Source organism: Somniosus microcephalus, chromosome 5 (assembly GCF_052327205.1).
Source record: "Somniosus microcephalus isolate GS21.2 chromosome 5, FLI_Smic_1.0, whole genome shotgun sequence".
NCBI lineage: Eukaryota > Metazoa > Chordata > Chondrichthyes > Squaliformes > Somniosidae > Somniosus > Somniosus microcephalus.
Window position 1 is genome coordinate 124,127,670 of NC_140991.1, and position 26,228 is coordinate 124,153,897.

Here is a 26,228-nt window from a genome sequence, read left to right on the forward strand (position 1 = left end):
CTATTTGTACTGCAATTTCCCTGAGCCGTAACCTCCATTTACTAGTTTAAAGTCCTTGTAACCGCCCTATTTATCCTTTCCGCTAGGACCCTGGTCCCAGGCCGGTTCAGGCAGAGCCCGTCCCAATGGTACAGTTCCTTCCTGTCCCAATACCTCATGAAATGGAACCCCTCTTTCCCATACCACTCCTTTAGCCCAGTGTTCACTTCCCTAATCAGTTTATCTCTACGCCAATTTGCACGTGATTCAGTTAATAATCCAGAGATTATAACCCTTGAAGTCCTGTTCTTTAATTTAGCTCCTAGTTCCTGGTACTCCCCAAACAGGACTTCTTGCCTACTCTTCCCTATGTTGTTGGTTCCAACATGGACCACAACGACTGGATCATTCCCCTCCCTCTCCAATATCCTTTCAAGCCGGTTCGAGATGTCCCTTACCCTGGCACCAGGTAGGCATTCAGCTACAGGAGTTCTCATTTAATATTTAATGACCAGACATGTGAAATTCCAGCAAGGTTTATTGCACAGCAGTTGGGAGCAAGAATCCTGATTTACTTTTTGACTCCTAACCCAGGGTGCTGAAGCCAATTGTAGTTCCCCTACTGCTGCTTTGGATGATATCAGTTAACCTAGCATAGACTAGGGATCAATCCTGAGACTTTCCTGTTGTGTATAGTTCAGCTACTCACCCAATAAACTTTGAGTGATTGGGAAAACCTTTAGATTTACAGTTGAGCAAATTGACTGAGTTCCCATTAATAAATGTCTTCAGTAATTGATTTGAATAACACTCCTTGATTTGGATGTCATATGAATGTCAATCATCTAGAATAGTCACACTCTCACGAGAATAACATTCTACTTTACATCACTTCAAATGTGAAAATGTCAAAACACTTACCCGTCCCCTTTCTGTCAGTGTTGTTAGCATGACAACTAAAGACGAGCCTTGCTCCCAGACTGTTTGCCAAAAATGTGGACAGGTGTGTGGAAGTGGACCTTGGGATGCTATGTACTTATTTAGGATAGTGGTACAGCAGATTTCCATCTGCAGAGGAAACAAAAGTAAAGCAATACAGTGATGCGGTTTATGTTAGTACAGTTATCAGAATACATTAATCTCAATATTTTCCAATCTAATAGTTCACACATTAAACTCAGTAAGCTTAACATTTATCCTTTTTAAAGCTAAAATTGAAAATAGTGGAAATTATTTTTTCCCATAAACTGTTCCCTTCCATTTGTTATTCCTTGCCATAGACTGTGCCTTCAGCAGTAAGTGCTGAAGGTGGAATAGAGACAGAGGAAACTGCTACAAGGTCCTCTTCATTCCTGGGAGCACTTCAGGCCCATTACCACTGCTCCCTGGGGCCTACAGCCACCTTACCCATGGCAGCCCTGTGAAGCTACAGTAGCACAGGAGGAAAAGCCACCAGGGACCCATGCCCTGTCTTTCCCTCCAAGCAGTGGGAGAAGAAAGCCTGATCAGCAGTGGTAGGGATGTCCAGGCTGAACAGTGAGCTGACAGTACGCCTAACTGTCCGCATTTTCTGTCATTTTATTCTATGATGAATTCTACACCCCCACTTCACCCCCCATGGAGTATATCGCAGGGTAAATAAGTGAACTAATGTTATTGTCTTATTTGTGCTTAATTAATTACACCCTGGACTTCAAATGTTATGTACCTTTTCGGGTTGCATACACTGTTGTCCAGCGGCTCTTGTGTAATGGATCCTGGGCTTAAAGTGGGATCAATTAAAAAAAGACAATGGTGTTCACAATGTTATTAATTTGGCCCACTAAGACATTTGAGCAGATGAAAAGTGTTGAACACTTGAGTGAAGAGTATGTGCTCAACAAAGTTAACGTTGAACTGCAACTAGTGCCAAGGTGATAGGACACAAGCTGTCTGTTACATGCTAAATTCTCCAGCTCAGGCAAACCACTTAGGGAAGTCAGAGGGAAGAAGGAATAAAGTCTTATTTATGGCATCCTCATACATTTCCTTACATTACCCAATCGAGAGCAGTATTAGGAAATAGATTTTTTCCTCTTGGTAGCAGTATGATACTTGCTGCAGATAACATCTGAAGGAAGTGGGGAAAAATGATTCATAACATCAGTGGAGAATCAAAGAGAAAGAAAACCAAGAGGTGCTACAGGGAGACCTGTATGCTTACTAAGTGAATGAAGTTACAAGATATTTCAACAGTGGTTATAACATACCATTTCATAATTATTCATTGCCTGTTGCTAAGGCATAGATAAGATACCAGAGCGATTACATTAATTGAAGGTTATTAGAGGTGTTACCTGAAATTTTTTGAAAATTCGTTCCTGGGGTGTGGGCATTGCTGACAAGGCCAGCATTTATTGTCCATCCCTAATTGCCCTTGAGAAGGTGGTGGTGAGCCGCCTTCTTGAACCACTGCAGTCCGCTTAGTGAAGGTACTCCCTTGGTGCAGTTAGGGAGGGAGGTTCCAGGATTTTGACCCAGTAACTATGATATATTTCCAAGTCAGGATGGTGTGTAACTTGGAGGGGGTGATGTTCCCATGCGCCTGCTGCCCTTGTCCTTCTAGGTGGTAGAGGTCGCAGTTTTGGGAGGTGCTGTTGAAGAAGCCTTGGTGAGTTGTTGCAGTGCATCTTGTAGACGGTACGCACTGCAGCCATGGTGCGCCGGTGGTGGAGGGAGTGAATGTTTAAGGTGGTGGATGGGGTGCCAATCAAGTGGGCTGCTTTGTCTTAGATGGCGACGAGCTTCTTGAGTGTTGTTGGAGCTGCACTCATCCAGGCAAGTGGAGAGTATTCCATCACATTCCTGATTTGTGCCTTGCAGATGGTGGAAAGGCTTTGGGGAGTCAGAAGGTGAGGCACTCGCCACAGAATACCCAGCCTCTGACCTGCTCTTGAAACCACAGTATCTACGTGGCTGGTCTAGTTAAGTTTCGGTTCACTGGTGACCCCCAGGATATTGATGTTGGGGGATTTGGCGATGGTAATGCCGTTGAATGTCAAGGGGCAGTGGTTAGACATCAGCAAACATCCTTACTTCTGATTTTATGATGGAGCTAAAGATGGTTGGGCCTAGGACACTGCCCTGAGGAACTCCTGCAGCGATGTCCTGGGGCTGAGATGACTGACCTCCAACAATTACAACCATCTTCTATGACTTCAGCCAGTGGAGAGTTTTCCCCCTGACTTCAATTTTACTAGAGCTCCTTGATGCCACACTCGGTCAAATGCTGCCTTTATTTCAAGGGCAGTCACTCTCACCTCACCTCTGGATTTCAGCTCTTTTGTCCATGTTTGGACCAAGGTCTCAATGAGGTCTGGAGCCAAGTGGTCCTGGTGGAACCCAAACTGAGCATTGGTAAGCAGGTTATTGGTGAGTAAGTGCCGCTTAATAGCACTGTTGACAACACCTTCCATCAGTTTGCTGATGATTGAGAGTAGACTGATGGTATGGTAATTGGCTGGATTTGATTTGTCCTGTTTTTTGTGGAAAGGACATACCTGGGCAGTTTTCCATATTGCCGGGTAGATGCCAGTGCTGTAGCTATACTGGAACAGCTTGGCTAGAGGCACAGCTAGTTCTGGAGCACAAGTCTTCAGCATGACAGTCGGGATATTGTCGGGGCCCACAGCCTTTGCTGTATCCAGTGCGCTCAGCCGTTTGTCGATATCACGTGGAGTGAATCGAATTGGCTGAAGACTGGCTTCCGAGATGGTAGGGACCTTAGGAGGAGGCCGAGGAGGTCGATCATCCACTCGGCAATTCTGGCTGAAGATGATTGCAAATGCTTCAGCCTCGTCTTTTGCACTCACGTGCTGGGCTCTGCCATCATTGAGGATGGGGATGTTCATGGAGCCTCCTCCTCCCGTCAGTTGTTTAATGGTCCACCACCATTCATGTCTGAATGTGGCAGGATTGCAGAGCTTTGATCTGATCCGTTGGTTGTGGGATCGCTTGGCTCTGTCTATAGCATGCTGCTTCCGTTGTTTAGCATGCATGTAGTCCTGTGTTGCAGCTTCCCTAGGTTGGCACCTCATTTTTAGGTACGCCTGGTGCTGCTCCTGGCATGCTCTTCTGCACTCCTCATTGAACCAGGATTGGTCCCCCAGCTTGACGTTAATGGTAGAGTGAGGGAAATGCTGGGCCATGAGGTTACAGATTGTGGTGGAATACAATTTTGCTGCTGCTGATGGCGCACAGCCTCTCATTGATGCCCAGTTTTGAGCTGCTAGATCTGTTCTGGATCTATCCCATTTAGCACGGTGGTAATTCCACACATGATGGAGGGCGTGCTCAGTGTGAAGACGGCACTTCGTCTACACAAGGACTGTGCGGTGGTCACTGCTGCCAATGCTGTCATGGACAGATGTATCTGCGACAGGTAGATTGGTGAGGACGAGGTCAAGTAGGTTTTCCCCCTCATGTTGGTTCTCTCACCACATGCTGCAGGCCCAGTCTGGCAGCTATGTCCTTCAGGACTCGGCCAGCTCAGTCAGTAGTGGTGCTACCGAGCCACTCTTGGTGATGGACATTGAAGTCCCCCACCCAGAGTACATTCAGTGCTTCTTCCAAGTGGTGTTGAACATGGAGGAGTACTGATTCATTAGCTGAGGGAGGGTGGTTTCCTTGCCCACGTTTGACCTGATGCCATGAGACTTCGTGGGGCCGGAGTCAATGTTGAGAACACCCAGGGCCACTCCCTCCCGACTGTATACCACTGTGCTGCTACCTCTGGTGGGTCTGTCCTGCCGGTGGGACAGGACATACCCAGGGATGGTGATGGAGGTGTCTGGGACATTGGCTGAAAGGTATGATTCTGTTAGAATGACTATGTCAGGCTGTTGCTTGACTAGTCTGTGGGACAGCTCTCCCAATTTTGCCGCAAGTCCCCAGATGTTAGTGAGGAGGACTTTGCCGGGCCGACTGAGCTGGGTGTGCCGTTGTCGTGTCCATATCTGGTGCAGAGGTCGATGCCAAGTGGTCCGTGCAGTTTTATTCTCATTATTGTTTCTTCTTCTTCTTCTTTCGTCTGATAGTAGCAAAGCAAATCAAATGTCAATATCTAAGTCAGATATCCAGGCCAAAGCTTCCAGTGTACCACGTGGATATCTAGTAGGCTGCCTGCGAAATTCCTCTTAGGGCAGTGCTCAATGATGTGCTCCAGGGTCTGATTAGGAGCTTCACAGTCGCATGATGGGGATGCTTTAATCTTCCATCTATGGAGAAGGTGGCAGCATCTACCATGACCGGTTCTGAGGCAGTTGATGGTTGTCCACTGTTTGCGAGGAAGGTTTGATCCTTCAGGTTGTACTGTGGGGTCCTCTATAAGGAATCCATTCCGTATGTCATAGTTCTTCCAAGCATTTCACCATCGGTCATCAAGGCTGAGGGGAGATCGCTGAAGGGCTTTGGCGATGATCCAAAGTGTCCTTCTAGATTTGAGACTTGAGATTGTTCCTTGTGGCGGTTTGTTACAACTGAGTGGCTTGGTAGGCCATTTCAGAGGGCAGTTAAGAATCAACCACATTGCTGTGGGCCTGGAGTCACATATAGGCCAGACCAGGTTAGGGTGGCAGATTTCCTTCCCTAAAGGACATTAGTGAACCAGATGCGTTTTTACAACAATCGGTAGTTTCATGGTCACCATTACTGATACTAGCTTTTTATTCCAGATTTATTTAATTAACTGAATTTAAATTCCACAGCTGCCGTGGTGGGATTTGAACTCATGTCTCTGCATTATTAGTCCAGGCCTCTGGACTAATAACATAACCACTATGCTAACATTTCCAATATGGACACAGTGATATCCAGAATGATATATAAACAAGGAAACACCATCAATAACTTAGATTAAATTCTGTTTTATTGAGGCCTGAACTAAGTACACATAATGCATTTATATTCAAAAAATCCTTTCACAAAATATACCCCAAAAAAGAAATGACTTGTTGGACACGTATCCAAGTAACATTAAGGATAATTGGCATGAGAAATCTTTACATATTTTCAACCCGATTGGAAATTATTAGACTTTAGCATTAATTTCCTGTTGCGATTAGAATGGTAAACTGCACCTTACCCCAGAACAAACTTTGATCCTTTTTCTTACAGGTACATCCAAAAAATAATTTTGGAGGCTATAATTTCAGATACATTCATTCACACAGTTATTATATCCATATTAGGACTGAGATGAGGAGAAATTTCTTCACTCAGAGGGTGGTGAACCTGTGGAATTCTCTACCACAGAAGGCTGTGGAGGCCAAGTCACTGAATATATTTAAGAAGTAGATAGATTTCTAGACACAAAAGGAATCAAGGGGTATGGGGAGAGAGCGGAAATATGGTATTGAGATAGAGGATCAGCCATGATCATATTGAATGGCGGAGCAGGCTCGAATGGCCTACTCCTGCTCCTATTTTTCTATGTTCCCATATCTTTACTTACCTATCTCAATTATAATTCAGGCAATATCATACAAAAGGAGGATATTTTTAATTCTAAAGGCTCCATCAATTTCTTAAATTGGCCACTAGGTCTATCCAAGAAAAAAATCCTCTGATTATCTTTCTGGAAAAAGGATCTCCCTGTAGTAGTGCACTTAAAAATTCACTCAGAGAAATAAAGGATTTTAACTGCACTCTACACTCTGTATTGAGGCTCTGATAGCAGAAGCACAATGTGCCACCAAGCCACCTATATTCAATTATTTTTGTACAAGGAATGATAGGTCAGTTTGACTGCATACTGGCAAGCAAGTCATGAGTTAGTCCCTCACTGCTGGTTGATGTAGTAGACCGTTAAATTATTGTACACTCATATGCATAATGATTTGACCTGTATTTAAATCTGGGAATGTTCCAGAGTCAACCATACCAATCTCTATTCCAGATGGATGGTAGGTCAAATGGCCTGTTCCTAGCCTACCACTGTTTCCAAAGAAAGCTCATCCAGCAAATACCAAGCCTGGGGCACTCCTGGACTGTACAACTCAAACCACTAGGTAAGTAAATACATTTACTCTCACAGCTATCGATACATTTTCTTCAATCAAATCAAGAACTTTATACTTACATTTACATAATTGGCATTAATGTAATCTTCTGATCCATCCAATACAACTCTTGTAACATCATCTGTACAAAGAGGGGAAAAAATTAAATCCAAGATTTCCACAAAGTTGTTCTCAAATTTTTTTCTTTGACATTTCATTACAATTAAGAAAATTCAGATTTAGGGTTGAGTGGTTGGTTTTTAGTTCACCAAAAAATAAAGAATTGACTTTTGAGGTTTACCAGCAAATGCAATATTATCTACATAAATAAGACAAAAACAAGCATATAGCACTCACATGGCAATACATCTTTGTATCTGTTTTTGTCCATATTTTTTGGCATCTTTGCACATGTGATAGCCAATCCAGGTTTTTTCCTGTACAGTTGCTAGAAAATGAAGATGAAAAGTATTAGCTCCCACTTGGCTGCTGAACTTTCACTTTTATTTGTTTTTTCCCCCCAATATCAAGCTTGCTGATAGGTTCAGCATTTTTCCTGCAGTGGTCCTTACTTTTTTTTTCAATCTCTTAGTACAGGACACAACAGTGTTTCCCTTAGGGATTCCCCTTTACCTGGCTTTGAAGAGGAAGAGGAAGAAAAGAATGAGGAGAAGCAATACAGGACAGTCTTGTGCCGAGCCTCCTCAAGCCCCTTTCCTCTCATCATAAGATGCAGTCATTACTGTACCCCACAGGCTGGATCTGTTTATCATCTCAGTCTGACAAACATTAAAATCCTTTTACTTTAGCATGTTGCTGATTCCCTGTGGTTTGTCATGTTTAGACTAAAGGTGGTAAATCTTCCGTAAAGGGCAAAACTCCTATCCCACTATAAATTAATCCAACAAATTGGATAACGAATAAATGCTTATATTTACAAGGAATACCTATAAATAAGACTGGTCTATTTTCTGGGTCAAATTAAAACTGCTAAAGCCCAATCATCTGCATCTATCAGACAGTTTCAACCCAGTGTAAGGAAAGGGTTAATTAGTCTATTAATGTTATACTACTAGTGATTTCTCTTTATATTGTAGTAAATGTTAACCTTTAGCCCTTGTCTGTTAAGCAGGGAAGTTCAAGTCAATTTGAAGTACCACTGGGTTATTGAGCCATGGCTGACCCTGCAGCAATGGTCAGTTTCAGAATTAAATAGTAAGAGGCTTAATTATTGAATCATTTGATAAGTGTGTAAAAACAGTTTGTTCTGCAGAGGAAAACATCTGGGCATACATCATCGTTTTAAATTGGGGTTTCTGTGGAAGCAGGAGATTGACTGGTAAAAAATGGTACTGAATCAAAGACAGACTTACAATTTTCAATTGCTGCAATAACAATTATATGCAAGAACAGTGAAACTATCCTTAAGATAACAAAGTCTGTACCAGTCTACGGAAAAAATAACTCGTTAAATAAAGATAATTAAAGTTACTGATGAAGGATCAGTCAATTAAATGCTTCTTTTATGGAGTTGTATTTTAACTTTTATATAATTATGTAATGCAGAATTGTGTGGATTGTTATGTGGAGGGAGTGAGAGAAATGTAAACAAATTGGTTGTTTGTAATGAGTCTTTGGATTCATAAAGGCATAAGATACTGAGTTCAGAATTGTAACATGTTAGAATCATCAGCCAACCATCATTAGGTCTGGTTGTAAGCAATATTCCCCCTAATTTCTTGTGTGCACGGCCCAGTTTCATGCATGTGCAAAATTTAACATTGGAAAAGCCGGTCCCGGGCTGCTGGGGGCTTAATAATTCTATGTTACCTGATTGTCATTAGAATCTTATTAATTTGAGAAGTAAATTATAAATAAGAACCCCTCCTCTAACACTAGCATGGATATCATCCAGATGGCCAAATTCTTACAACAGTCTACCACTAATGCACTGGACATACAACTTGCATTTATATAGCATCTTTAACATAGCAAAACATCCCAAGGTGCTTCATAGAGGCGTAATCAGACAAATATGGACGTCAAACCAAAGGAGGAGCTATTAGGAGTGCAGACAAAAAGCTTGGTCAAAGAATTTTAAAGAAGGTCTTAAAGGAAAAGAGGGAGGGGAAAGGCAGAGAGACATAGACAGGGAATTCTAGAGCATGGGGCTGAGATGACTGAAAGCACGGCGACTAATGGTAGGGCGAAGGGTAGGGGGCTGCACAAGAGGAAGGGAAAAATGTTAGTCCAAAATCAAGGGTACCAGATTGGAAAAGAGCAGATTTTAAAACAATAAGGAATGAGCTAACTGAGGTGAGATGGATAGAAAAATTGGCACACAGGACTGCAGATCAATAATTGGAGATTTTTAAAAAGATTACAATGTGCAAATGAATATTTTATATCACAAAAAAGGCTACTTCAAGTTACAGAATATTACTGATCGAAACAAATTAAAATTGAAGATGAGAGCATGTAGGGCTTATAGGTATGATAATACAAGAAAATAAAAAAAGCTGAAGAAAGGGATAATGAAGAGAAGGAGGGAGTATGAGAAAAAAAATCTCAAATCATTTCAAAAACAGTAAGGTGTTCTACAAATACCTCTGTAAAGGGAGAACCGTTAAATGTGAAATGGGATTCCTGAGAGATGAGGGTAGTGAGTTAGTAGAAGATGCCTAGCAAGTACTTTTCTAAAAAAAGGCTATTGGGGCAGAGGTAAATCCTGAACTGGTTAAAAGTGAGAGGAGAGGGGTTTAAAATTATGACGAGATCATAGAATAGTACAGCACAGGAGGCCATTCGGCCCATCAAGTCTACGCCGGTTCTTTCGAAGAGCAATCCAGTTAGTTCCAATCCCTGGCTCTTTCCCCATATCCCTATAAGTATTTCTCCTTCAAGTATTTATCCAATTCCCTTTTGAAAGCTACTATTGAATCTATTTCCACCACCCTATCAGGTAGTGCATTCCAAATCCTAACCACTCGTTACGTAAAAAGTTTCTCCTCATGTCGCCTCTGGTTCTTTTGCCAATCACCTTAAATCTGTGCCTACTGGTTATCGACCCCATAGCCATTGGAAACAGTTTCTCTTTATTTACTCTATCTAAACCTTCATGATTTTAAACACCTCTATCAAATCTCCTCTTAGCCTTCGCTGCTCTAAGGAGAACAACCCCAGTTTCTCTAGTCTATCCACGTAACTGTAATCCTTCATCCCTGCAACCATTCTAGTAAATCTCTTCTATACCCTCTCCAAAGCCTTCTTAAAGTGTGGTACCCAGAATTGGACACAATACTCCAGCTGGGGCCGAACGAGTGTTTTATATAGGTTTAGCATAACTTGCTGGCTTTTGTACTCTATGACTATTTATAAAGCCCATGATCCCATATGCTTTATTAACTGCCTTGTTAACCTGTCCTACCACCTTCAAAGATTTGTGCACAAACATCCCCTTTAAAATTATACTGTCGCTCCTCATTCTTCCCACCAAAATGTACCACCTCATACTTTTCTGCGTTGAATTTCATCTGCCATATGTCCGCCCATTCCACCAGCCTATCTATGTCCTCTTGAAGTCTATTATTATCTTCCTTACTGTTTACTACACTTCCAAGTTTCGTGTCATCTGCAAATTTCAAAATTGTGCCCTGTGCAGGATCAGGTATTGATACAATTGTCTAATCACAGCATAACATCCAAAGTAATTCTTTCTGGTCACTATTCCACAACACGTTGCACATCGATGTACACTTGTAAACTTCTCAAAGCTTTATTTTTAAATTCACAAAAATTCTAGTACTATAGCAATTTATTTCAAAAATGAGCCTCATCAGATCTCATATCTCATCAAAATTGTTTGGTCATTTGTTTGATAATTTACGAAGAAGTACTACTGACATTTATATACCTATCTAAATCTCAGGATGTGCCACAGAACTTTACAGCCAAGGAATTTACATGTACATTTTAAATGGAATTAAATTTCTCCCCCCATGATGAATGTTTGCCTTCATGTAAAAGACATAAGACTGCAATGATCAAGGCCAGGGCAGCACATCACTGTCAAGGTCACTAATCAAATCTGCTAGAAGACTTTCTTTAGCCACTTTAGAATATTCTACTTCAAGAGTCACTCCTCCTAACAACCTGACCAAGTCATAACTTGGTGAAATCTAGATACTGCAGCCAAGTCAGTCAAACAGGAATGAATACAGGGAATATAAACATCAAATAGTCAAGTACCAGGTTTTCCATTTGATTTTACAGGTATAAAATAAATACATCCATATAAACAATGCAACCACAAATTATTTTAAGGTCAACACAAATTGAATAAACTTACATCAAACTGATTAAGTATGGCTCCACTTTCAAGTCCTTTTCGAAGCTGAATCATGGATTCTTCTAATGAATCACCATATTCAGGATACGAGGAATGTATGGAATTACTGGGAAAATATTGGAAGTCTGTTTCATCTTCCACCTTGTCCTCCATACAACTGCTTGTAACTTGAAAATTAGAAGTGATATAAACAAAGGTTTTTCATTAACAAATTTGAATTAAGCTGCTTACTTAACTTGCAATTCATAATGTTTGCATTACTTTTCATCTTAAATCATAAGTTAAGTAAATATGCAATATAAAGAGAGTACCTGGTGACATGGAGTGATTTAAAACAATATCAAATGACTATGGAGTTCCCTAGGTGGCTTATCGTTGGGTGGGGGAGGGATATGAAAGAGAAATGGGGCTGATTCATTTATGCCTGTAAATGGAACAGCAGCAGGATGACAGACGGGGCCTCAGTAATATATGCAAATAGGGGTCAACTGATGTTGTCAGAAACCCACAATAGCATTTTTGTCTCAATCAGTGCTGCCACTACTGCTTCCTCAACCTGCCCACCATGTTGGGAGGTGGACATTTACAGCGGTATTTAAAGGGATCCTTATATGCAGTCAAGGATAGTCGGAAGCAGGTCTGACACAAACTTTTTCTTAAATCTAGAGTGCTTTGAGCCTTAATAACTTCATAATTTCAACTCCTTGCTGCTAAAATCTTCAACTCTGTTTCACTGCTGATGCTTCCACCCCTCCCCTTTAAGGTGTTGCTGCAGTTCCATCTTGAACATCTGCCTTGACGGATTTCCTGCCCTCCCACTGAGCTGCCTATAAGCAGTGTGATTAGTGCTGGCAGCTTGCCTGTTGTATTTATATGAGCTTCGAACACTAAAATTGATCAGGCCTACCGCAGATGTCATTTGGTCGACGGAATAGTCACTTGCCCAATATGCGCCAGAGACAAAAATCAATCCCACCATTTCCACAATTATGTTCGTCTGCTTTCAATAGCCAAGTAAAACACAATGCAAAAAAAAATACACGTGGCCACATGCAACTTATGTCAAACTTTTGGTTATACATGATGACTACCTTGATTAATAACCGTCAGGTGACAAATTCTGCCAAAATATTGACAAGACAAAAATCAATGTCACCTGTAATTTGTTTTCCCCCATGCTCGTTGCCTGTTTCTCGCCTGAAAAACAGACAGCTGGCTGTTTAAAAATGGGGTGGGGGGCATCTTGCTGTACCCATTGCTTTCCAAGGCCCAGGTGATGCAATTTTCAAGTGGGCCTGTAAATCGGCAAGTAGCACACCAGCCTGTTTTGGGCGGGAGGCTGTTTAAATATGCAAATTGTGGTCCTACCGACTGCAGGACTCCATTTGAAATTTTCAGGTACAAATGGGTGGTGTGGGTGCCTCACACATTCTGCCCATTTGCATCAGGCATTGAGCAACCTAACCAGCAGTCCTTAAAGAGACCACTGGTGGCCACTCACGAAAAGGCCCCAAAAGTACTGTGGACCACTGTCGGTCCTTGCTAAACCCCCTCTGGGATCAGCTTCCCAGGCCCGACCTGCCGACCAGCTCAGTGTGGGAGGCAGCCAATTTCCTGTGCTCTCAACTGCGAGCTACATCAGTTCACTGGTAGCAGTCAAACGAGGCCCGAACCAGAAAATGGCTTGGGCCTCCCTATGGCGGTGTAGCCATTCTGCTGGTCTTATGCCCGTTTTGGGGTTGGGGGGAGGGGTGGAGTCTAAAATCACCTCTGTGAATCATCTCTTATACCCCCAAGGAATCAGAAAGGAACGGTTTCTCTATTGGGAGTTATTACAGGTGATTAGGGTAAAAACTTGATATATTCTCACAAGTAATCCTCGCAGAGAATTGTTAGAACATAGAATTCCCTACCAGAAACAGTGGTGAATGCAGAACCCATAATAATATTTTTAAAGGTAAGTGGCTAAATATCTGAAACAGAACAAATTAAAGGGTATGGGGAAAGGGCAGGGGAATGAGACTGTGAATAGCTCTTTCAGAGAGCTGGAGCAGAGGTAAGAGCCAAATAGCCTCTTGTCCTGTCAAATTCCATGGTACTATGAAACGATAAAAATCCCATCGATTTGACTGTTTTAAAAGGCTGTCAAAGACAGCAGGAGCTTTGGTACATTCACTAAACTAAGCCTAAATGTTGAGGCCAAAGCATTTAATTATGATAATGGCCCAGAAATTCGGGTCTCCACGGGTGAGTATGCACAGGGTACTCACCCATAAGCCCAATGGAAGTGCCGGTTTCCTGCATGCACTGCGCATGCGCGGGAAACCGGCACTTCCGTTCCCCTGGAAGCAGGGGTTAAGAGGTCGTACACGTGCGCGGGAGAGGCTGCGCGTGCGCATAGAAGATAGGAGCAGGAGTAGACCATTCGGCCCTTCGAGCCTGCTCTGCCATTCAACGAGATCATGGCTGATCATCCAAACCCTAGCACCCGGTCCCTACACCGACAGCCATCCCACCCAAGCCCTATTCCCGTAACCCTGTAACCCCACGTATTTAATCCCCCCTAACACTAACGGCCAATTTTTATCATGGCCAATCAACCTAACCTGCACATCTTTGGACTGTGGGAGGAAACCGGAGCACCCGGAGGAAACCCACGCAAACACGGGGAGAATGTGCAAACTCCACACAGACAGTCACCCGAGGCTGGATTTGAACCCGGGTCCCTGGCGCTGTGAGGCAACAGTGCTAACCACTATGCCACCGTGCATCGAACTTGCGTTTTTTTTTGCAGGTTTTCCCGGGAGGGTAAGTCTCCAGAAGTTAGACATGTAAAAAGCAGGCGTAAGGCCTGCTTTTTACAAGGTAAGTGGTGAATTAATTAAAATGAAAACATTTTTTCCACAGGTTTATTATTTTTAAATACTTTAAAGCAAGGTAAGTTTATTTTTAGCCCCGTTAGAAAATAAAATTATTGTTTAAAATAGTTATTTCATGTAATTTATAGTTTATTTAAAAAATGTGATTTAAAAAAAAAATTATTTGAAGATTTAGTGATGTTTTGGGGCCCGTAGTATTTATAAGTTTTGACAGCTATTCCTGTCAAACTTACGAATGGAGCATTCCCTGTTCCGATTGGCTCCCCATGGCCCACGTGATCCCAGGGAACGCATCGAACTAACTGCGCCCCTGGGATACGCAAGCACTGTGCGCCAGCAGCTGGAGCAGGCCTAGGATCAGAATTCCACGGGGGCCCACAGCTCAACGACCGGCGCGCTAGGTAAGTGCAGGTCGGGGGCCTGCACCCGCGGGAAGCCCCCGACCCGAATTTCTGGGCCATTAACATGCAGGCATCTATGAAATGCAGTACTATAAACAAAAGAAAATGTTCAATCCAGAAATGAAAACATATTTTACAATTAACAATATTTTTATGGTAAAGACTGAACATAAAATATAAAATAAACTACAACAAGCGTTTGTGCGGATTAAACTTAATTGAAGGCTCTGTGTTAGGAATGCTAGCAGGAAGAATCCATTTTGTGTTCAGAACTCCATCTTGTGGTTAAAAGACAGTTATTGCAGAAACCGTTGAAAAAGGCTGTATCTGTAGATGTCAGCAAATCAGCTCCACTCTTGAAGGCTGTACCAACTGTCAGATAGCTTTGTGTAGTTCTAATCTTCTAATAGATACATTTATCTGTTTGACAACTATATGTTTAACTTTTCTTTACATGCAAGGACAGCTTTTGTTACGAGACCCACTCTGAAATGCTGAGCTCATGTAAGTTGGTGTAAACCAAGAGTGAAGGTCATGGAGGAGGTATGATGGAATGGTTTTTGAGCTGAGGATAAAAAGCGAGACCACTGTAAGGAAATTATGGAAGAGCTATTCAATCTGCGACTGAACTCAGCAACTGTAACGTGAGGTCTCCCGTAGCCTTCACATCGTTGTGTGTGTTGTCTGTTGAGTATTATTCCCTCTAATAAAATCTATAAATGAAGACACTGTGAGACAATAGGTCAAAGCTAGTCTCTCAGCAATATTAACTAACCAACACTCTGCAATCCCAGAAAACAGAAAAAATATATTTGTACTTTCTGTGTAAGTAGCAATTTATGATGCCACAGCATTAATGGGGAAAGACTCAATCCCCGTATCACAGATTTATGAAAGGGAAATCGTGTTTGACAAAGCTGTTAAGAGTTTTTGGAAGTTGTAACTAGCAGGGTAGATAAAGGGGAAGGAGTGGATGTAGTGCATTTGGATTTTCAAAAAGCATTTGATAAGGTGCCACACAAGAGGTTAATGCACAAAATGAGGACTCATGAGATTGGGGGTAATATATTAGCATGGATTGAGAATTGGCTAATGGACAGAAAACAGAGAGTAGGAATTAACAGGCCATTTTCAGGTTGGCAGGCTGTAACTGGTGGAGTGTGGCAAGGATTAGTGCTTGGGCCTCAGCTATTCACAATCTATATTAATGACTAATGAGCAGAACGAGTGTAATGTATCCAAGTTTGCTGACGATACAAAGCTAGGTGGTAAAGTAAGCTGTGAGGGGGACACAAAGAGGCTGCAAAGGGATATAGACAGGTTAAGTGAGTGGGCATGAACATGGCAAATGAAATATAACGGAAAATGTGAAGTTATCCCCTTTGGTAAGAAAAATAGAAAAGCAGAGTATTTTTTAAATGGAGAGAAATTGGGAAATGTTGGTCTTCAGATGGACCTGGTTGTCCTTGTACACGAATCACAGAAAGTTAACATACAGGCACAGCAAGCAATTAGGAAAGCAAATGGTATGTTAGCCTTTATTACAAAAGGATTGGAGTGTAAGAGTAAAGAATTCTTAGCGCAATTATACAGGGCCCTGGTGAGACCACACCTGGAGTATTGTGTACAGTTTTGGTCTCCTTACCTAAGGAAGGATATACTTGCCTTAGAGGGAGTGCAATAAAGGTTCACTAGACGTATTCCTGGGATGGTGGGGGGATTGTTTTATGACCAAAGATTGCGTAGACTAGGCCTATATTCCCTAGAGTTTAGAAGAAGGAAGTGATCTCATTGAAACATAAAATTCTTCAGGGGCTTGAGAGGGTAGTTGCTGGGAGGATGTTTCCTCGGCTGGGGAGTCTAGAACCAGGAGTCAGTGTCTCAGAATAAGGGGCTGGCCATTTAGAACTGAGATGAGGAGAAATTTCTTCCAAGGGTTGTGAATCTTTGGAATTCTCTACCCCAGAGGGCTGTGGATGCTCAGTTGTTGAATAGATTCAAGTCAGAGATCGACAGATTTTTGGATACTAAGAGAACCAAGGGCTTAAGGGATAGTGCAGGAAGGTGGAATTGAGGTAGATCAGTCATGATCTTATTAAATGGTGGAGCAGGCTAAACGGGCCGAATGGCCTACTCCTGCTTTTATTTCTTATGTTCACGGAGTTCCTAATCTCAGCTAAGTTATTAGGAGGAGCCAAGGGCAGACCAGACAATTCTGCACAAACAGGCAGGGTAAAATTAGAGCGTGATCCTCTGGCACACCTCCTAGTGACTGGTTCAGGCTGGGCACTGGTAGAAGCTACTCTTGGTACGAAGCTGGGGAAGGGTAAAACAAGGAGAATTGTTTATTAAATACTGAAAGACTGGACTAGTACCCACATCCATTATTTGTGTAAGCTGCTCTTCTGCATTGAATATGAACAAAAAAACCCACTTACTGTAGAAAATGTAAGAACATGACCAATTTTCATTTTTATTATATCAGTTGTAATAATGGTAATATTTACAATAATTGACAAAGCCTCTCAACTATTGGTTACCTTTTCGTTTGACCAGCAGTACAAGTTCTCTGGAGTGCGACTCTCTGCTTGCTTTTATGAACATAACAACCTGGTCATGAGTATGTTCAGAGATGTCTCTGCCATTAATCAACAAGATCTGATCCCCTTCAGTCAGTTTGGGCATACAAATGTCAGCCTACACAACAAATGCCAAAATATTTTAAAGAAAACATACAAGATTTTGAGATTTGAGCAAAAAACCTAATTATATTCATTATGTGAAAAGAACATTTCATTGGTTATTTGGCATAAGAGCAGCTCTTTTTCAGCCTCTACAGCATGTCTCCAACTGCCAACGTTTATTTCTTTGAGAGAAGATTTTTCTTTAACAATGTTCAAATACTAACAAACCATTCTCGGCTTTCTCTAGGAATCAGATTGACTTTTGTTACAAACTTCCTGTTCATGAAGCTAGAAATTATCATTTTCTATTTCTGTTGTAAGTAAATAACCAAACCTTCTGTATTAGCTCAAGTGGAATTCTTAGTATTTTCATGCAGATCAACTCTTATCAAGCTGATTTATTTTCATGTAACTTTTTTAAGCACGAGAGGAAAACTGTATAGACATTGGTCATTAGTGGAAGAAAGTTCCTTCAGCACTAACTTAAAGAGTTTTCCACACCAATTTCCAAATATTTATTTCGCTGTTAAAGTTAGCCTAGGGAGGACAATATGGTCCTCAGTCCCAAGAGGATATTCCCATGTCCTGGAGTGGTTGTCAGAGCTTTAAAAAAAAACTCTCCCTGCTCCCTCTGCCTTATTACCAAAATCACTCTCTCCAACTTTATCTTCTCATCTCCCCGTCCACATGTTTAATTTCTCGGCTTTGTCCAATTCTCTTTCCAACACTTCTGTCTCCTCTACTCCATCACTGGCTGATTCTGCTTCCTCTACTCCATCACTGGCTAATTCTGCCTCCTCTACTTCATCACTGGCTGAGATATCACGAGGTCGGCTCTGATTGGAAATTTCCGCAGTCAAATGTGCCTACCATGCATGCAGCCACCTGATCGCTAAAGGCCTGAACCAGTTAGTAGCACTTTGGGAAGCTTGGCCATCAATAGGTTAAAAACTTGGCAAAGCTGTACTATTAGTTTGTAATTGGATGGTCTTTACCATGCAAGTATGCTGAGGGAAGTGCTATCAAGCCCACTGATAAACCTCATAGTGAGACAATTGAGCTCTGGCAGGCCCTTGCATGTTACAATGGTGACAGCTTCTTATTCTGTCCTTTCCTTCTCTCCATTAATATCAAACAGTATTCAACATTACTTATATGCTTATATAAGATTCACAACATACCCTAGTCACCCAAACTGTCACCCATATATATTTACTGCTTCCTCTTCTTGACAATGTCTGCAATACTGATGGCATTTCCTGGAACCTCAGTTCTGTCCACTTCCATCAAGTCATTCCTCCCACATCTATGGTTTCTTACTGAAACCCCTTTTGATTCTTTCCCTTCCAACTTTACTTACATGTTTCACCTCCTTTAGATAAGTTGGAGTGCATGTCCTTTCTGCTCACCTCAGCTCCATTGAATCACCTGACTTTGATCTCCTGTGCCTAAAATTATCTGTCCCGCATCTTATTTAATTAAACTGCTGTCCTCATCATTCTCTTAGAAACTTAGAAAAATAGGAGCAGGAGGAGGCCATTTGGTCCTTCGAGCCTGCTCCGCCATTCAATATGATCATGGCTGATCCTCTCTCAATACCATATTCCCGCTCTCTCCCCCTCTTAATCTTAATTAACTCTTCTAGAAATGTACATCTTGTTGTCTAGCAGTTCTTGGTGATTTCAATGTTCACCATCAGCAGTGGCTCTACTTCTCTGACATTAATGTGTAAGAATATCGCTATGTTTTTATATTACTTTTATTTTTCTAATAAAGACAGAACGGTAATGTGTTCTCAAAAACCCTGCCTTTTCCCCTCAATATTGGTGAAGGATGAATTTCAGGACCGAAGACACTGCACTGTAAAGAAAGGCACATATAGATTATTAAATAAATAAGCTAGGTGGATAATATTGAGCTTAGAGTTGTTAGGATTGAAACACATATGCTGTTAAGATAAAAACACAGGCTTTTCATCACAGCAAGGGGTAGTGTAAGAGGAGATGGCTGTAATATAAAAGGCAATATGTTGCTATAGAGCCTACATCAAAGCATTTTGTACAATAAAGCTATGGCTCAGGAAAAGCAATGATAGGAAGTAATAGTATGGCATGAAAAGACATGAGGCCTCTCATCTCTCTTTGGCAATCTGTTCAAACAACTGGGTGGTCATAAAATATCAGATAGTGTTGCATCCAGCAGGAAGCAGACCATAAAGAAAATGGTATAAGAGATGCAAAGTTTTTACTTAGGAAGACCTTTTGCGACCTTCAAGAGCCAGTGGCATGAACAGGCTTGGAGAAGCCATTTTCACAGTTCCTCATTAAATCCTGCACACGAGTGTTAAACACAAGGCTGATGTGTGCTGCTCTGTATGGGTATTTAAGATTAATGTTTTGTCAATAATAAATTAAGTGAATTATTATCAGACATATTACTGTCTCTAGCTTTTCAAATCTGTTAAAAGGTTAAGGAAGGAATTATCCAATATTTTGGCGAACCACGGCGATAACTAAGACTAGTAGTTGTTTGAACCAGCTCTGATTTGATAAGGCCCATACGGTAGCAGAAGCAATAAAGTTGTTCACCTCAGATATTTGAGCAATAAATAAATTAGAGTATATAGCGCAGTATATTGTACAGCATGGTGCTGGACCCCTAACGTTTGGAGATCTTGTGGGTAAAATAAACCCCTTAAGCAAGTTAGTGGAGACACTAGAGATGGAATTTTTTTTTAGTAAACCAGGGAAAGATCAAACTATAAACAGAAAATGCTGGAAGTACTCAGCAGGTCAGGCAGCATCTGTGGAGAGAGAAATAGAATTAACGTTTCAGGTCTGTTACCTTTCATCACAACTGGAAAATATTGCCGATGTGACAGGTTTTAAGCAAGTACAGAGGCTGGGAAAGGGGGGCAGGGGAGGAAAGAACAAAAGGGAAGATGTGCGATAGGGTGGAAGATGGGAGTGATTTAAATGACAAAAGGGATGATGGTGCAAGCCAAAAGGGGGTGGTAATGGGACAAGTAAAGAAACAAAAGATGGGTCTAGAGGAGCTGAAAATGGCAACAGCAGAATCATTACCAGCACCTGCTGTCTGAAAAAATGGGAGCAGTGATAATGATCTGAAATTGTTGAACTCTATGTTGAGTCTGAAAAGCTGTAAAGTGCCTAATTGAAAGATGAGGTGCTGTTCCTCGAGCTTCATTGAACAGTGTAGGAGGCTGAAAACAGAGAGATTAGAGTGAGAGTGAGGCGGAGAATTAAAGTGACAGGTGATCAGAAGCTTGGGGGTCACGCTTGCAGACTGAATGGAGGTGTTCTGCAAAGCGGTCACCCAATTTGCATTTGGTCTCCCCAATGTAGAGGAGAATGCATTGTGAGCAGCGAATACAGTATACTAAACTGAAAGAAGTACAAGTAAATCACTGTTTCACCTGGAAGGAGTGTTTGGGCCCTGGACGATGTGAAGGGAGGAGGTGAAAGGGCAGGTGTTGCATCTTCTGTGCTTGCACGTGAAGGTGCCGTGGGAAGGGGAGCAGGTGTTGGGGATGATGGAAGAGTGGACCAGAGTGCTGCGGAGGGAATGGTTCCTTCGGAAAGCTGAAAGTGGAGGGGAGATGGGGAAGATGTGTTTGGTGGTAGCATCGGCTGGCGGTGGCGGAAATGGCGGAGGATGCTCCATTAAATGTGGAGGCTAGTGGGGTGGAAGGTGAAGACAAGGGGAACCCTATCGTGGTTCTGAGAGGGAGGGGAATGGATGAGAGCAGAAGTGCTGGAATGGGACGTACACGGTCGAGAGCCCTGTCAACCACGGTGGAGGGGAATCCTTGGTTGAGGAAAAAGGAAGACATAGCGGAAGCACTTGTGTCAAAAGTGGCATCGTCAGAACAGATGTGAAGGAGATGGAGAAACTGGGAGAATGGAAGAGCGTCCTTACAGGAAGCAGAGTAGGAGGAATTATAATCAAGGTAGCCGTGGGAGTCAGTGGGCTTATAGTGAATATTGGTCGATATAATTGTAGGACAGAAATAATTGTAAGACTTCTTTACTCTTATACTCCAATCCCTTTGTAATAAAGGCTAACATACCATTTGCTTTCCTAATTGCTTGTTGTACCTGCATGTTAACTTTCTGTGATTCATGTACAAGGACACCCAGGTCCCTCTGAACACCAACATTTCCCAATCTCTCACCATTTAAAAAATATTCTGCTTTTCTATTTTTCCCATTACATCGTCAGCAAACTTGGATACATTACACTCGGTCTCTTCATCTAAGTCATTGATATAGATTGTAAATAGCTGAGCCCCAAGCACTGATCCTTGCGGTACCTCACTAGTTACAGCCTTTCCACCTGAAAATTAATTAAACATTTATTCCTATTCTCTGTTTTCTGTCTGTTAACCAATTCTCAATCCATGCTAATATATTACCCTCAATCCCATGAGCCCTAATTTTGTGTAATAACCTCTTGCGTGGCACCTTATCGAATGCTTTTTGAAAATCTATGAAACGATGGCTTAATGTTTGGTGGTGGGGCATGGTTCAGGGGAGGTAGTAGGAGGTGTCGGAGAGCTGGCGTTCAGCCTCCGTAAGGTAGCGGTCTGTTCGCCAAACAACAATAGCGCCGCCCTTGTCAGCAGGTTGGACCTGTAAGTTCAGAGATGGTAGGTTAGAGTGAGTGAGGGGGGCAGAGAAATTGATGTCATGCCTGCAGTTCCCAATGAAAAGATCTAGAGAGGGGTTCAGGTGGAATAAGAACTCTGAAGATGGAAGAAAGAGGGGAAGACTCCTGGCCAAAGAAGTGGACGTGGAGGCAAAGGCGACAGATGAAGAGCTCAGCATTGTACCGAGCTCGAAATTCGTTGAGGTGGGAGCGCAAGGGGATGAAGCTGGGGCCTTTGCTAAGGACTGATTGTTCAGGGTCAGTGAGAGGGAGGTCAGAGGGGAAAGTGAAAACACTGCAAAGGAGCAGATTGTAAGGATGGATGGGGTCAGAGAAAAGTGAAGAGCAAGAAGAATCCGGAGGGGTGTTTGGTATCTAAGAGGTGTTGAAGTTTGCAGTGCTCGACACCTGAAAGGAAGAAAAAAAATGTTTTTGTTACAGCGCCGGATGAAATGGAGCTGCAGACCAGAACAACTCTAAAAGAGAGTTGGTGCTGCTGCATGTGGCAGCACATGGCATTGAGCATGGATCTCAGGAAGCGGCGAGATTGCTGAATATCATGCAGATATCTGGAATCATGGGTGGATCCGAAACATGAACGGTGGAATTTCAGTTGGAATCCAGGCGGATTAGTTGCCGAGGTAGGAGATGTGACTGGGTATCTACTAAAATTCACTTTCACAATCAAACACGAGAATGGAAACAGAAAGCAATGAAGGTGAAGAAGGTAAAAGAGACAAACTGAAATCCCATTGGAGAGAAGAGTAAAACTTCTTCAAGGTGGACTAAACTAAGTCTTCCATCATACAAGGTTTGTTTACTATAGTCAGAGCCCCATCCGACACAAATAAAAGGTTGCAAGAAAGTGTGTAAGTGGTTGAAAGGTGTCGCCCAGAAGGACAGGACTGGGACCGCTGTAACACATGGGAGTGTTGACTGTGGCCAAAGCTCTGTTCCACAGAATTAAATGTTTCATGAGTTAAAGGAAAAAGAAAATAAGCAGAAACAGTTAGAAATAGATGCACACGAGAAGGAAATCCAACAATTTCAAGATGAGATTGCTGACCAATGAGCAGCAGTAGCTTGTTTAGAATCATTTAAAGTTTTGTAGCAAGGGACCGTCTCAAAACAGAGTGAAAAGGGAACATGTGGGAGGTGTAAAGATGGTCTGGGAGTTGCAGGACTGAGAACGGTAGTTGTAATGATTCAGCAACCGAGAAATTTACTGGGACTTTCCCCAGTGGCCCCTTCCATGTGCACTCTATGCCATCACACCCCTTCCTTTGTTCAATAGAGGGGAAGCCAAGAAATTGTGCAGGATGTTGAGAAGTTTGCATTAGCCCTTTCACAGCAAACAGAGGCTGTGAAGCAGATATGTAAAAATCCTTTGTTAGATATGCAGAGTAAGAACAGATATACTGAAGTTACTGAGAAAGGTTTTACTCACAGGTGATCCTGGGCTTACTCTTGACACAATGAGGGGCATTTTCTGATCAACTCCACCCTGCAAGTAGAAGGAGTGAGGAACATGGAGGGGGAAGAAGTGTGAAGCTTGAAAAACATTATACGCACAAAGCAAGATTTCAAAAATTCCATTTTCTGTTCAGGTTTTACAAGGGAAATTTGCTGTTTATAGTTTTTCTATAGTTAAAGAATTTTGAACGATCACACTTTCATAGGTTTTTCTTGCTCTTTAAAATATTTTTGTTTAAAAGAGCACCGCTGGCATCAATATAGAAGTGGTTGGATGGAGTAGCTCAGTCCAATCACATGATGACTTCGTTGAATTAGAAACGCACAATTGAAATTAAGGTTAATGGCTGTGTACTGGAATTTATTCAACTCCTTCACATTTGGTGGGCTCTGCAATAATCTGTCAAAGCCAGTTCCGTCAGAACTTACTGATTCAACAAAAATATTTGAATAAAATCAACAAAAAGAAACAAAATAATATTAAAGTTGTTTATTATTTGTTATTCATTTTAAAAACAAATAGTTACAATGATACAAAAGCACTTGAGCTCCAATGCACTGTGCCACAATGCAGCAGGATGCTGGTTACTCTAGGGCCACAATAAGTCTTGCAATCAGTGAATTACACTGAGCAAAGGACAAGTAATTTGCACAATGTGGGAGTGAATAATAAAATTGGACAGTGAATCACTTTAATTCACTCCCCAGCAGTCAGACACGGAGCAATGCTGGCAAAGGTTCAGGACCAGGTTACAGCTGGTCTCTTGACTTGGAAAACAAAGTTCATCTCCCCGAAAAAATATAGAATGACAAAACTCAGAATTCTACAGAGGGCTAGTTTGGTTCTTATAATTGGACAGTGATAATTAAGAGCTCCCCAGTTTCAACCCTGATGTGTGACTAAGCCATTTCATTCTGTATCCTGGAATGTTATTTTTACATTACATGTTTTGTTTCTGTATTGTAGCACAGAAAACTATGGTAAGGAAGGTTAGATTTATGCCATTTACCTTTAAATTGAAGCCAAACTTTCCTCCTTCATCAGGTATCATTCGAACCCAAAGCAAGCCATCATCACTGTTTACCACTTCACTCTGGGAAGTAAGAACAAGTCAACGTTACTATGCATTACACAGGATTCAATAAGAGATACAAATACAGTCTCTCAATTTGCACACTACATAATTACTCAGATCATGCCTTGCAGTTTTATAGGTGGAACAGAATGTCAAGACTCAATTGAGTGTGCTCATTTCAATATATGTAAAGTGGGCTGCACTATGCAGGTGAGAAAGAACAGTTGCAGTTCTATTAATCATGTTTAATCCTAACCTGAACATTTATATGAAACACCTACATAAATCATTTATACCTCAGTGATACATCATCCACAGTATACTAATCTATACCATACCTATGATAGCAGTGAACAAATTAAAACTGAAACACCTGGGAAAGCTGAACAGATAAAGTTTACCTGCTTTAATTTCAAACTGGTTACCTATCATCCAGTCATGATTTTTTAAATTACTTTTTTAAATAGTAAACTCCTTTTGTCTTTCTTTTCTTTTCTCTGGTGCCTTCCACCACACACCAGATACTCAAGAGTGCAGACAGATCTATTCAGTGTCCTCAGTCAACCTCACTCCGAATAGACAGTCATTAAGAGGTTCCAACAATGGCGAGAGCAACAATCTCCCTTTGATTCTTCTTTCTTTTAATGTTAAGGTTCATACCGAGATTGAGAATTTGGTGTGTGAACTGAACTTATATCCCATTGTTCTGTGCACTGCTGTTCTAATATTCAATGTTACTCAGGCAAACCTTAAAACTAATGCTACAAACATCGCAACTATTTCACAGATTCAACATTAATTAAAGTGAATTAAACCAAGTCTTGCTTGGTGTATAAGGAGCTTCCAGAATGTTTGTTATTTTGCCTATATCTTGTTGTAATACCTAGTTGTTAGGAGAAATGGTGAGAAGAACATCAAGACTGTTGAGCATTATAGCTTGTTTGTTTTGACACAAGCAGAACAGTATTTATTAACGACTTAGATAGCATAGAAAGCCACATATCCAAATTTGCAGATGACACAAAGATAGACGGCATTGTAGGCAGTGTAGGTGAAAGCATACAATTACAAAGGGATATCGATAGATTAAGTGAATGGGCAAAACTGTGGCAAATGGATTTTAATGTAGGCAAATGTGGGGTTATCCACTTTGGACCTAAAAAGGATAGAACAGGGTACTTTCTAAATGGTGAAAAGCTAAAAACAGTGCAGGTCCAAAGAGATTTGGGAGTCCAGGTACATAGATTAAAATGTCATGAACAGGTACAGAAAATAATTTTAAAAAGGCTAATGGCATGCTGGCCTTTATATCTAGAGGACTAAAGTACAAGGGAATAGAAGTTATGCTGCAGCTATACAAAGCCCTGGTTAGACCACACCTGGAATACTGTGAACACTTCTGGGCACCACACCTTAGGAAGGATATAATGGCACCACACCTTAGGAAGGATATAATGGCCTAGGAGGGAGTGTAGCGTAGGTTTACAAGAATGATACCTGGACTCCATGGGTTAAATTACAATAAGAGATTACACAAATTAGGGTTGTATTCCCATGAAGATCAAGGGGTGATCTGATCAAAGTTTTCAAGATATTAAGGGGAACAGATAGGGTAGATAGAGAGAAACTATTTCCACTGGTTGGGGATTCTAGGACTAGGGGGCAGTCGTCTAAACATTAGAG

General features: G+C 41.7%; 2 protein-coding genes across 2 annotated transcripts in view; one reads left to right on the forward strand and one right to left on the reverse strand.

The window, feature by feature from the left end:
• The window catches only part of LOC147117291 (tyrosine-protein phosphatase non-receptor type 3-like), a 341,164-nt gene that overhangs the window by 253,951 nt on the left and 60,985 nt on the right, over window positions 1-26,228 (forward strand). The window lies entirely within an intron of this gene.
• On the reverse strand, window positions 853-25,601 carry LOC147117292 (tyrosine-protein phosphatase non-receptor type 3-like). The gene is made up of 7 exons (XM_085988163.1): window positions 24,480-25,601; window positions 23,444-23,500; window positions 17,185-17,341; window positions 11,365-11,531; window positions 7,374-7,464; window positions 7,097-7,158; window positions 853-1,047 (listed from the first exon to the last, which is right to left on the reverse strand). Exons 1-7 carry the CDS (start codon window positions 24,519-24,521, stop codon window positions 868-870), a joined length of 756 nt encoding a protein of 251 aa, XP_085844289.1. The 5' UTR covers window positions 24,522-25,601; the 3' UTR covers window positions 853-867.